Source organism: Macrobrachium rosenbergii, chromosome 14 (assembly GCF_040412425.1).
Source record: "Macrobrachium rosenbergii isolate ZJJX-2024 chromosome 14, ASM4041242v1, whole genome shotgun sequence".
Taxonomy (NCBI): Eukaryota; Metazoa; Arthropoda; class Malacostraca; order Decapoda; family Palaemonidae; genus Macrobrachium; species Macrobrachium rosenbergii.
In genome coordinates, this window is record NC_089754.1 from 41,776,873 (window position 1) to 41,791,047 (window position 14,175).

General features: G+C 37.0%; 1 protein-coding gene across 1 annotated transcript in view; it reads left to right on the forward strand.

Annotated features, from left to right (window-relative positions):
* The first annotated feature begins 258 nt into the window (after positions 1–258).
* The window catches only part of LOC136846029 (arrestin domain-containing protein 3-like), a 35,294-nt gene continuing 21,377 nt past the window's right edge, over positions 259–14,175 (forward strand). Inside the window, exons 1-3 of the mRNA XM_067116658.1 lie at positions 259–378; positions 2,109–2,229; positions 8,624–8,749. Of these exons, the coding sequence (XP_066972759.1) occupies positions 2,115–2,229; positions 8,624–8,749 (241 nt within the window). The 5' untranslated portion in view covers positions 259–378; positions 2,109–2,114. The remainder of the gene's footprint in view (positions 379–2,108; positions 2,230–8,623; positions 8,750–14,175) is intronic.

The following is a 14,175-nucleotide window of genomic DNA, read 5'->3' on the forward strand; positions in this document are numbered from 1 at the left end:
CATAAAAATATGTTGGGAAAAATTTCATTTTCAGTTCTGATATGATCACATTATTATACCAATATCTGTAAAAATGGAAGACAGATTATCAGTGTAACAGAACCGATCATTAAAATTCTTTTGACAGAGGCTATACGTCAAATGGCAGAAAAAAGTTAGGTGGTTCCTGCCACTAACAACATAGGGGTTTTTGGTTGAAGGAAATATAAGAACCCATACTTTGCTTTTAAGAGCCACCAAATAATCCAACACCAGCCTCCAAAATCATAGGGATAAGACGTAAACATCGCCGTAACAAGCAGGAATTCAGGAAACACGATCCGTGCTTTTGCTTTCCCTCCAAGTTTAAAACGCAAAAGTTCATTTCGTTGTGGAAGTGTAAGTAATCAGAGACATGTCAAAAGCTTTGCACTGATACAAAGCTATCTTTATGGGGAACTGTAATAAATTAATTATTTCCCAAACACTAACCGTGTTACGATATAGTTTAGTTCTATGATATAACCTACTTTCCTTTCTGCTTGTGCGACCAGCGTCAAGATCTAACCATTATGAGATGAGGTATATTAATGGGGATTTTTGTCTGGGAAAGGCGTAAAACATTTGAATTGCACTGACCTAGTCTAAAGAATGGTCAGAAATGGCAAGTCATAAGGTAGTTTGCAGAACGACTGGACTAGCCTACCTTCGAACGGAACCCAAGTCCATCGTCTCTGATGTTTTGCGTTACTTGGGAATCCGGTGGGGGCAAAACCCCCTTTCCAGATCAGGGCACGGTACCTTAAATGAGGTTAGTTAGATAAGGTCTGGATAGGTCGGGACATGGCATTCTAGGGAAGGTTAGGATTCTTTGCATCTGCAGAACCTGTTCCCGTGGTTCTACACTCGCTCCGGGTTGGTAATTTGAACCTACTACCATAAAGGGATAGACTAAGCCAGTCCGTATGTCCAATGATAAGTGTTATGTAGGGGGTCCAGCGCGGTGAAGCCTCCTCCCCCCATCCAGGTCAGGGAATAGTGCCCTATGTCAGGTTAAGAAGATAAGTTCTGGTTAGGTCAGGGTACGACACTCTTGGATAGATTGGTTAAGGTAATTTTGGTTAGATCGTAGCCAGTGCTAGACCATGTGTCCAAATGGAAATTTAGCCACGCCGATCTATTTCCGATATTCAGTGTTACCTGACGGGGACCAAACCACCCCCCCCCCAGGTCAGGGCATGGTGCCCTAAGTAAGATAGTTTAAGATATATTTTTAGAGGGGTCTTTGCTGTGTGAACTATTAAAATAGGCAGTTACAAGCATTTTTAGAGGGGGGTGTCAAGTATTCGTGGATTTTAGCTATTCACAGGTGGTTTGTGGTCCCTATCCCCCACAAATACTGGGGATTATGGTCCCTACTCCACATGAATACCGGGGGTTGACTGTAATAGTCCCACCCCTCACTTACCTACCAGTAGTTAACCACCTTGTTACTGAGCTTCTAAAGTTAGACCAGCTTTTTCTGAAAGTATATGAGTATGAAAGATTAATTATTTATACTGTATTTAGAAAAAATGCAAATTTCCTCCAGTCAGGTAGATCGTTATGCTGTGGTTGGTTTGAGTTCAAGTAACTGTAGCCCCCCTCCTCCTGACCAGAGGGATGTTTCATCCAAGGTCAGATTAGGAGGAGCCAGTCTGGTCACAGCTCCCCCTGTAGAGTAAGACAAGAATGCTTATGTTAGCCTAGGTGAAGGAACAATAGGTTAGGATGTTTCCCAGTATATTTGATTTCTTTTCAATGGAATCACTTATGAAAATTGAATGTAACATTTCTAAAACTAATGAAAACAAACTTTCATCGATTATTGTTGTAATTTATTTTCTTATGTACTACTATTTTTGATATGAGATACAAATGTTCTCTTTATAATTAATCATTACCATTGGACTTATATACAGATATTTTGCTGCTGTCAAATATTTGTAAAGTGGCACCACACTGGACTTCATAGCTATGACACAGTACTTAATATGGTGCCATATAAAAACAAACAAGAGATATGATTTGTGACAGGTTTGTATAAATGTTTTTTATATTTTTGTAATTTTGTGAATTTTTCTTCAGAGGTCAGCATGGGTTTTGATGTATTCGAAATTACACTAGAGCCTCATGCACCGGTTTACTTCAGCGGTCAGCAAGTTCAAGGTTATGTAACAGCTAGAACATCAACACAAATATCATGTCGAGGTACAATAACAGAATAATCTCTGATGTACATTACTGCACATTTAATGAATATCAAGTTGCATGTGTTCATATGAAGCAGGAACCATTGTTTTTTTCTATCTTTTTTTGTTCTCTTCACTGATGCTTCAGTTCCAGAATTCTACTTACCTGATTGCAAGTACAGTACTGGTACCTTAGCTTAACGGGCTTCAACTTATAATGGAGAAAAAATCATATTTTGTATTTAAGAATTGGGTAGCAAGCTGGATATAGGGGATGCTGAAACAAACTTGACTGACACTGTCCTGTCTAACTTTGTAAATGTGGCTCATAGTTTTCTGGGTAACTGATGAATCATCCCTGCTCTTTACCTTTCCTTCCTCGCACTTTGACAATTAGCTTGTGTTCGTCTGCCCCATAAGGAGACTGCAATTCATATAAAGAATTTTATTTTAGCTTAATTTGCTGCTTAGTGACCTGGCTGAACTAAATTAGCACAGTTGCATTTTTGCTATGCTATATTTTCTTTTTGGTTTGAATGAATTTGCAATCAAACTATTGCCAAGTTTTGTTTAATATTGAATATCCTGTTCATTCATATGGAGATTACTTCTTTTATTTGTAGCTTTATAATTGGAGTTGATTTTTAAAGGTGTGTCAGGGCAAATTCATTGAGTAAGTGCCCATTTAGACATTTCTGTAAGACTGAATTTTCAGGTTATAGTACTACAGTTCTTAGTTAACATTGAGTAACACATATATATAAATATATATAAATATATATATATATATATATATATATATATATATATATATAGTAGAACCTTGGTATATAATCCAGAAGAAGTGTCGAGATCGATTTTGTAAATTCTGAGTTAATTTCTCCCATAAGAAATAATTGAAAATGGATTAATCCATTCCTGACCACCAGTCATTACCCCAACCTTGCCCTTTTATACAAAAACTTTACACAAATCACAATTAAATAGGTTCAGAGTTGAATAATACCGTATCAGAAGCACTTTTACATTTTTAAATGCACACTGTATAAAAAAGTTGGCCTATGACCATTGTGGCCGTATTACTAGGCTAGGCTAAGTAGCCTTATAGGCACTACCAGAATGTACTTAACAGGTACACATGAAAACTGTTGTTAATTGATAACATTGAAAAACAAGCCATATCACATGAAATTAATAATACAGTATTTATAAACCGAATTACTGTATGTCTGTTATCATAAAATTAAGTTTAGGAACTCGGCAGCCTGTGGCAGATATAAACAAACCAGAGCGCTGCCCTGGTTTATTGTGGTACTAATTACATAAACATTCTGAATGTTTATGTAATTAGTACCACGATACACCACCAGAGCGGCGCCTGGTTTGTTTGGTGCCACAGGCTGCTGAGTTCGACAATTTCGGAAATTTTTCTTAATTTTATGGTAACAGACATACAGTAATTCGTTTATAAATACTGGGATAATATGGCTTTTTTTTCAACAGCAGCAGCAGCAGCATGTGTGGGCTTTAAATGCTTTTAAATAAGCATGGGAAGAACCCAACAACGAGGCAGCCGATCAAACTTTTTCTACAAGCATCATATGATTCATGGTCGGATTCGGTTTGTTGTTTGAACTCCGACACAAAATTTACTCAACCGTGTTGAAATCCGATTATTTCGAAGTTCTAGTACAGTCGATTTTCTACTATATATATATATATATATATATATATATATATATATATATATATATATATATATATATATATATATATATATATATATATATATATATATATATATATATATATATATATATATATATATATATATATATATATATATATATATATATATGTATATATATATATGTATATATATATATATATATATATGTATATATATATATATATATATATATATATATATATATATATATATATATATAATATATATATATATATGTATATATATATGTATATATATATATATATATATATATATATATATATATATATATATATATATATATATATATATATATATATATATATATATATATATATATATATATACAGGCAGTCCCCCGGTTAATGGCAGGCTCAGTTAACGATCTGGTTTTATTTGGTTTGTCTAGCGACGAAAATCACCGATTTCCGCTTATTGCCGCCGATAATTGGGTACTGGCACTGATACATACCTAACAGAGGAGCCAATAACCGAAAATCGGCACCGATAAGCCCTGAAATCTGAGCCGGAAATCGCCCGATATTCAGTTAGTGGCAATTTTTGGTTATCATCACACCCCAGAACAGAATGATAACTGATATATATATATATATATATATATATATATATATATATATATATATATATATATATATATATATATATATATATATATATATATATATATATATATATATATTAACTTTATCACATACACAATTGTTCTGTGCAATAGTAGAATTACTAAAAGGACCTCATTCAAACTGGATGGTATCTAATGGAGTATTTATTCAGAAAAAATTACAAGCTTTCTTGGACAAACAGTCGACATTATCAAGTATGCATACAGTGACCAGATGCGTAGTCCAGCTGTGTATGTTAGAGAGAGAGAGTAATCAACGTTTGGCTGATGTGAAAACAATCCCTCATGTGTGTATGATTGTTGATGCATTTTTTACACTTGAATCTTGAATGCAAGAAGGAGATTAATTATGCCACAGCACATCAACTTACTGTTGGCAAATGACAGAATTTAGAATTATAATCCAGTAAACATGATTTTGCAAAGAAGTACAGTAATAAGTAAAGAATGCAAGTAAGAAAAGGAAAGAGAGATCAAAAAACTTTTCACAAGGAAATCACTTAAACAATCTAAGGTGTGCAGAAGCTGAATGAGGTGCCAGTATGCTTGTTATGGAGCTGAGGTACTTTTACAGTGCTAAAAAATCGTAAAAAGGAAGTGTCACTCGATAGGTATTTACTGTAACAAAAAGAAGTGATTTGGGTGAATAGAGTGTAAGTGAAGGAAACAGGTGAAAACCAGTGAAAAACAAAAATATTCTGAGCCTAGCTGGAAATCAGTGGGAAGCATACCCCCATCCCCCACCCAATAACCCAAGACCATCCTCCCCCTCTCCTCTCTACTATCTCTCTCAGCCAGCCCAGTTCCTAACACTCGCTCAATTAAGACTTGTTCGATTTCTTGTTGTTACTTACGGTATTGCATTTGATTGTTTTTAAATTGTATCATTATGATAAATTTATTGTGAAATTGCCTTGTTTTATTTTCTTTATGTGAATTTTTACTACTTTTATGTTCATACAGTAATGTTTTTACTGTCTCTTCTCCTCTTCTCAACAATATAAATACTTCCCTCCCTCTATCTTGAGTTAGCTGTGCATCACCTCATTGACTTGTGATTTTGTTCGTCTTTTATGTTAAATTTGATTATGAAATGCTTTATTCTTTTATTTATTTTGTTGAATATGGTTATCATTAAACGATACATTGTACTGTAAAGGGAAAACATTTAAATGCAACCTTTCCCATACTCTTATAAACTTCCTATGCTCTTAAACACTTCCTACGCTCGTTAACACTTCCTGCGCTCTTAAACCTAGGTAATTTTAAATAAAATTGTATATGGGTACTCTCCACTGAATATACTACAACTTGAATGATGAAGATGGCGATGAATTAGCAGTGCAGTACTGATGACGATGAAGGTGATGAACGAGACTTGCTACGGTCACTTAGCCAATCAGCGCCCAGGATACCGAACAAAGTGCTCTTGTTGGTCACCTCCCATCCCACAGACAACAGCGTGCCTTGTATGATCGCAGCGTGGGCAAACTAACTTAAGCAGAAGCAGCTGTACTGCATTTTCCATACGTGCGAGTGGTTGGCTACTCGTCTGCTTTACACTACATATTTTATTTTGATTCCAAATTCACTGCATTAAGTAAAGAAGATCAGCACACAGATTTATTATATATTTATTGAATCATGGAAAACAATGAAAAAATGAGTAGTTTATCTGCATACAGAAGCAGAGATTGTAAAAAAAAAGGGAATAAAGGGGGAACAAATATTGTTTTCAATATTTTAGGCTAGAAAATGCTTATTTAACCACAAAAATAAAAGTTGTAGGCTAGAAATGCCTATTTTATCACAGATAAAATAATAAATACGGCAAAGTCCCACGATATAGTGAAAAATCTGTGATACAAATTTAGATATATTAAATTTTATAAATATATATATATATATATATATATGCTGATATATATATATGAGTGAATATGTATGTATATATATATATATATATATATATATATATACAAGGGACGAAATATATACATATATACTGTATATATATGTATACACATATTGTATATAATAGAATATTTGAGATTGAATGAGCAAGTGACCAGCCTCTTAGTCCCACTTCTCCCCTTCATTTCCCTCCTGTAAGGCAGCAGATAGGCCAAGCCATCACTGGAACAGGCTATGATGAAAGTAGGCCTCATAATTAAGCATTGTATATTAGAGCTTTTGACCTTAAGATTTAACTCCCTATGTTCCCCCTTTTAAGAAGTGGGGTCTTGGCACTAAAGCTGTTGTCTGAACCAATCGATAATTGACGCAGATGTTGGCTGCCTTTCCGACTTATGCTTCCCTTTTTATTCAGGACTTGGTTTTCTGAGGTTTTCCTAAAAGTGAGAGTACAGACAAACCTCATCTGGCTCAGAACTTAACTGTATTGCTTGTCAGTAATTATCTGAATATACATATAGCAATTACAAGAATCAGACTTAATGGTTCCCTATTCATTACTCTGACTGGGAATATGACTTTTCTGGGTTGAGATTCAACTTGCCAGTCAGTTGAGACTATCATCCCACCTAAGGAGCGAGTCTCCGACATAAACGATGATGGTTTTTATTTCCATTGGAACAAATATAAAATTTTCAAAGTAATTTGGATTTTTCTTAAGTATAAAAAAACCAGAGCTTTTATTATAATCCTGCCTTGGCCACCCTACATATCCCCTGATGATGAAGAAAGAATTGCTAGTTTATTGCATGTTAGTGGGAACTCCCAGTGGCCACCTTCCTGCCACCACTGGAACACTTTGACATAAAGCTTCAGTGACCTTTTCTACTTGCTCAGAGAAATTCTTACATAAAAGGCTCTAGTTTTGGTACCTAAGAAAAATAGATTACTTGTAAGAATTTTATATACTTCATTGCTTGGCTCGTGTATCTGATCCTAACCTGGCAGAAAACAGGAAAGTAAAGTTGAGAACATGCTTTTTTATTTAAGGAATAAATAACTAGTTAAATTTGCATTACATGTGTGTGAATTAGAAAAACATGAGTAAAACTGGTCAGGTGCTGACCAACAAATGAGCTAATTAAAAAAAAGAATAATTGCAAAAAACATGATGCTAAACCAGGATAAAAAGGTGAGTGGTCTTCCTCATTACAGAAAGGAAAAACGTACAAATAACAATACTTACAATGCTTCTATTGATACGCAGCCATAACAGCAAAACTCACCAAATGAGACAGAGATGAAACATGCCTGGATAAAAAAATATTAATTTTGTTTGTGAAAATTAACTGATTGTAAGTTATCTGGCATGACATTACCAGGGTGATGGTGCCATAACTACTGTGATTAATTATAATTATAATGAGGCTGAAAGAAAATAAATGAATTAAGTCAGTTCTTTGAATACAGAGATGTCTGTGGAACTTGTGAGATGTATGTACTAGATTCAGACGCATGGAGATGTGTACAGCTGTTTGCTCTACAGTATAAGCATGGGTCCTCACAGGTATATGCATGCAGCTTCCGATATGCACGTAACCTGACTCCCACCATTTTTTTATCACTCAGTTTTGGAGCCTAGTAGAGAACAACTCAAGAATTCTTTTGATTTGTATATGAGGTGATGAAATAAAGTTTTGTATTTATGCAACATGGAAGGTATTAGTTTTTTTTTTTTTTTTTTACTGTATTTTAGGGAGGTATCTTTCCCAACCTTGTCAATTAGATTTATCTAATTAGATAGCTCACTCTGTCAGAAAACAATTATGGTACCTTAACAGTAGTTTCTGATCTGCTTGGAGTGGTGTACAGTACTTTATCTGTCATCAGGAGATAAAGTGTGTGCACCGTATATTATGGATTTTTTATAGTGATGAAGTATTCTGTGATTTAGTACAGTAATTCTTCTTCTTCTTCTTCTTCTTCTTCTTCTTCTTCTTCTTCTTCTTCTTCTTCTTCTTCTTCTTCTTCTTCTTCTTCTTCTTCTTCTTTTTCAGAGGATGAACCCTGTTCATATGGAAATAAACTAATTTGTTTGCATCACTGTATTCCAAAGTTTTTTTTCAGCAATCACATTGACTTTAAAGGGCAAAGGAAAAGTCGAGTGGACAGAGCGTCGTAACAAACGCACACACACATATTCAAATAGTGAAGTATATGCAGAGCTAAGATCTGTCCTTTGGCATGGATCAGGTATGTTGATACTGTAGGTTTTCATTACTTTATATGCAAACTGAAGTGGCATAAGCTTGGATTGTGAGATGTTTTACAAGTAACTTTTTATGAAATTTAGAATGTGGGTATAAGAAAGATACCATTTTCTGTCTATGAGAGTGTGTTTAATTTTGTAAGGTTTTGCAGACACTTGTACAGTATAAGTCCATTATTCTGGCTTCTTATAGTTCAGGAAACTTGCTTTTATGGCTGTTAGGCCAGAAAGTCCCATTCCATATTAAAGTTGTTGGTCTGGCACTTTTCTGCCAGCTGCCATATTTAAAAAGTAAGTAAAAATGCCCTCAGATAGCTTGAATTTAACACTGCCAAATGTAGTACTGTAGTGCAGTGTGTTTCTATTTCATAATAGAATTACTGTTAAGCATTTAATTTTTCTTTTCCTGTGTTTTTGATAGTGTAGCTGCTGTTCGTCCTTAAATGGGTTATCCTTATGGTAGCTCCAGCGGCTCCGTAAGACAGACCAACCAGTATCGGAGAATTCTCTCATAGTTGGTCTTGACCAGAATAGTGCCAATTGACGAGGTGATAGAGTATAATTGGACTCGAGGCAGGAGGGCTCTTTCTTCAGCCTACGGTAGACACCACAGTCTTTCTATTCACCCTTCTCACTCAGATGTGGCAACATTGTATGAGTCAGCTATGTTTGCCAGGTGTGTAAAAGAAAACACCCACCATAAATTCCCATGCCTTTTCATCAGGGAAAGAGGGTGGGTTAGAGGACTCCTATCAACTATCAAAAATAGGATTTCCTAAGTCAAAACTTGTTTTTTGATAGTGTAGCCACTGATCCTCCTCAGAGGAGCAAATAAAAGAATGGCAAGTAATGAAATGACCTAGCTCCCTGATGAAGGGAACCCAATGCCCCAGATGAAAAACTGGTCCACAGTAAAGACACGTAAGTGATTACCAACCTTCTTTTATTCAGGATTCCCATTCAGAGTTAATAATGAAGATGGATGGGCTAGAACCCAAAACATGTATTACATGTATGGCTCTAGGATGATGTACTAGAAAATGTTTGGGTGGGTTGCAGTGTCACAACTCTGCCCCAACATTTATTGGTAGAGTGTAAAGAAGGAGTACCTGGGAAGGTAGCTGTGACATCTAGGTACCTGAAGTGACCTGACCAGGTATAATGTTTTACCAGTGATATTGAGTTTCTGCAGAATAATGGATTTCCTCTTCAATGGGTCCTCATTCTTGCCCAGGAATAATGAACAAGGGGACAGCATCAAAAGACAGCTATTGATGTGAGTAATTAAGCGTTTGTCTGTTTCAGGGAGCTGAGTTCACTGTTCCTGGCTTTGACACCAAGATGAACAAGAAACTCACATTCTCGAGCATATGGACTGTTGTTGTATTGGGAGCACTGAACTGAGGAGAAATAAGGAGCTGAATAACCTTAGTTCAGGACAAGGAAATAGGAGCCTTTATAGAAGCAGGTCTTTGCAGTTTAAAGGGCCAGGAGGTGGAGCTGAAGACTTTATTATTGGAGTCTGAGCCAAACTCATAGAGTAAGGGCTCTGGCATTGCAGCCTTGTATGTTATCATTGTGGTAGTGGCAAGGTGTGTGTCCTCAAACAGGTGGATCAGAAAAATTTTAGAACAGTTTCGATCATGATTTCGACCAGGCTGTGTATGTGGAGGTAATCCAACACACTTGCTATACGTATGGTCTAATACCCATGGTTTCTGCACCAGATATCTAACATTGTTAGATACATAATTTTCATGGTAGACTAGATTTAGAAAATCCACACATGAAGGTCACAGCTCAGTAAGACAGAATCATAGACGACATTTCTTTACTGTCTGGGGTAGAAGAACGGATGGCTATGAAATGAACATCCTCACTCGTAGTTGTAGTGGAATGCATAAGTGACTGTTGGGCCAGTTAGATGCCACTAGGTAGGGGGTTCCAATGAAGGTTAACATACTGTTCATCTCCTTCAAAAATAAGGGACAGTGGAAGAAATAAGGAGATTGCCCTCCTTGTGTTCCAGTCTTGTAAAATGTCTTTGCTTTTGCTTGATTGTCCAAGACTGGAGACACATCTGTGGAAGTTGAGGGTTTTCTCATATAGCAACAGGTCCACTTCTGATGTGGAAGGATGTTGGCATCACTTGGAAGGAGGGTTTGTCCAACATTCACTTAGTCAAAGACAGGGTCTGTTGTCACACTGAGCCATCTTGTAAGGTGGATTGATGACAAGTGCCACTGCCTTGCCAGTGCCATCTGTAGGATAGATAGTATGACTGTACTTTAAGGAGCTATGTTTCCTGATGCTTTTCTTCCTTGTCACATTGTCTAGGATCAATAAGATGTTGGTTTTTTCGGAGGCTTCAGTTTTCAGAGAGACAGGAAGACAGCCTTCAGTTCCAGGAAATTGTTGTGGAACGTTAAAAGAGATGACTCTTCTAGCTACTTGATGATCCTCCCAGTGGCTTCCCCATTCTGTCAGGGAGGTATCCATGTGTTACTACCTGTACAGTACAGTAGGGAGTGAAAGTTACCTGTTTGGCATGAGCACCCTTCCAATTCCAAGGCAGCAGTATCTTCCCAACCACCTGTTTTCAGAGTTGGAGACTGTTGCAAAGCTTTATTCAGCCGTTCAAGATCCATGCTTTGATCGTGGATATAATTGAGTAGCAGTTTGAAAGTTAGTTTTACCACAGACTATATCTGTAACAGGCCCAGGATCCATTCTGACTATCGTGGAGACACCATGGACTGGATCTGTCCTTATTCTGACCTGAGTCTGGCAGGGAAGAAACAACCAGCTTTAAAGCATATACAGTACCAAAGTCCCAGCCACATAGAACACCAGTTGGGTGTGAGTCAGGACTCGTCCCAGTTATAATTAGGGAGCCTTTTGACTAGTCTGTTGCATATTAGATGCAGGTTTCATAAGCACTTCTCTCTGGTGGGTTTCTAAGTAGGCTACCAGTTGAACTCCCTCTTGTTCAGCTTAGACAGGTTGAGGATCATTCTTGATTCAGAGGGGTCCTTTTTGGCAATGCTAAAGAGATGTGCTTAATGACAAAAGAACATGTCTTTCTCCATGGCCCCCTTAGGAGTGCCTGCTGTACATACTTTTCCAGGGGTGGGGGGTGTGTGGGACCTTTGCCATCCCATGCCATTGGAGATAATGCTGTCCCCCCCAAGGGGAGGACTTCACCTTGTGTGGTAATGTAGAATGTAACCATCAAACTGGTAAGTCCTGTTGAGCTCCACTTCTTCCTTTGCCTTTACTAGGCATTCCAGGAGTTGCTTTTCCTTTTCATGGATAGGCACATCTTTGGCTTTTGTAAAAGGGATGTTGTTATTGTTGTTTTTCTCCCTTTTTAAATGCTGGGAATACCCTGGGGATGATGAGGTTAATATGGTTTGGGGGAATTCCGGGGAGCTCCTAGGAATATAGCTTCCCAGGTTCCGTCTTACTTAAAAAAGTAGGCATCATACAATTATGTTGTTGCCTTGTCCATTGAGATATGTTACAACAGTCTTCAAAAAGATAATGGCAGAGGGGGGAGGAATGTAACAGGAGGGTGACATGTTGGAGCCTGCCAGGGATTTTTTTTCAGGCCTTGGGAAAGTAGTCCATAAAATAGTAGTGCTCCCAATGGGTCCTTATAAAGCCCTTTGCAACCGCAGCCAAAACAGTCTGAGAAGACTATGAAAACTCTTGTGGTCACTTCCAGAAAAGTAGATGAACAAAGTTAGGACTGAAAGTGAGGTGGAGCCTTGCATGGAACTCAGAAGTGGGTCTCCCATCTGGGAATTTGCTCGTAGGAGCACCAAACTCCTGGGTAACAATGTTGAGTGGGACCTATTTCTGTTCTCAAGGAAGGACAAGGAGTTGTCAGATACTGAGACAGCGGATATAAATGGTTTCATTTATTTCATATTCATGTTTCCCAGTAACTGCAAAGTTCTGAAATTCTTTCTTCACATGATGAATTGTTATAGTAGTGAAAGTACAGAAGGCTTTCTCTACCTAATAGGAGGTATTGGTTCTCCAGGATTTTAGAGGTACCATATCTGTTAAACTGGAGAAAAGGTTGCTTCAGTGGCTTTATTTGCCACACTAACTTGGAAGATAATAGTCCTCTTTGGCAGTTTCTAAATTCCTACTGAAGGAAGGGACCAAACACTGTTCAGTATTGAGGAAAAGCGGTCAAGTTCCAAAAATAATACACATTCCGCTTCAATCATTGTTTTCCTTTCGTTTATGCAGTACATGTCATCTAGCAGCAAGATACACATTAAGGCATCATGTAAAGGGATATCAGTACAGGTATCAGGAGCAGGTATTGGTTCACTAATCTCTCAGCTTCAAAATTTGTAGTCTGAACTGGTTGTGGTATTAGAACAGGTTGGAACTGTGGAAGCAGGAAGGTTGTACCTCATTGTGTCATTTGACGGAAGGATCTGGGCAACCAACTCGGCTTCTTTTTGGCCTTAGGTATTTTGTTAGCTTGCTACCAGCACCTAAATTTCTTGGTGAAGCAACCAGTTCCAGCACAGGTGGCTTTTGAAGACTTTCTAGTCTCCTTGGAAAAAGACTTAGTGATAACATCCAATTCATTGTCCAGAACTGTCTTGAATTCCCATCAGGAATTCTCAACCATGTCTCTGATATGGTGGCTTTCAGTATCGAGGGCTACCTTGATACCATGTATTATCATCTTCAGAGACTCTTAACACAAACTCAGATGGAATCTCCTTGTTAGAAACCGCTCCTTTGTCAATGCCTGACAAAGGCGTGGAAGTCTATGATGAAGGACCATAATCCCATGAAGGAACAGGAACTTCAGAGGAAGAATAAGTAACCCTATTGGGGTCGTTTTCAAGAGCAGTTTATTGTATAGAGAGCCCAGAATTTCTTTCAAGGGATCCCATTCATGTGAAATCAAAGGTAGTGTCCCTGGGTCTTCCAGGTTCAGAAGGGAAAGCTCAGTAGCAAGATCCACCTCGTTTATTATTGTAGATACCTATCCCAATGTATGACTTGTGATCATTGGAGGAGCCATATAGATAAACGTTTATTGACCAAAACATTGTGCAGTTATTAAAATTTCAAGTCCTTAAATAGAGTCTAACAAAAGGATATAAAAGATACACATAAATCTTAAGAATGAAAAAAATCTAAAAGCAGAACACTTAAAACTGTTATTCAACATGTTGAACATTGTAACTTTTACAAAAAACCTTACAAACATTTAAGCAGAACCTTAATTACTATTGTTTGCTCTTGCAAAGCAAAGCTGAAATCTGTTCTAAAAAAAATTGTAACATATGAAAAGCATAACAACACCTTTGAGCAATTCTTAGGAATTTCCACTTAAATATGTAGATAGAATTAAGTGTATCAATTTACAATG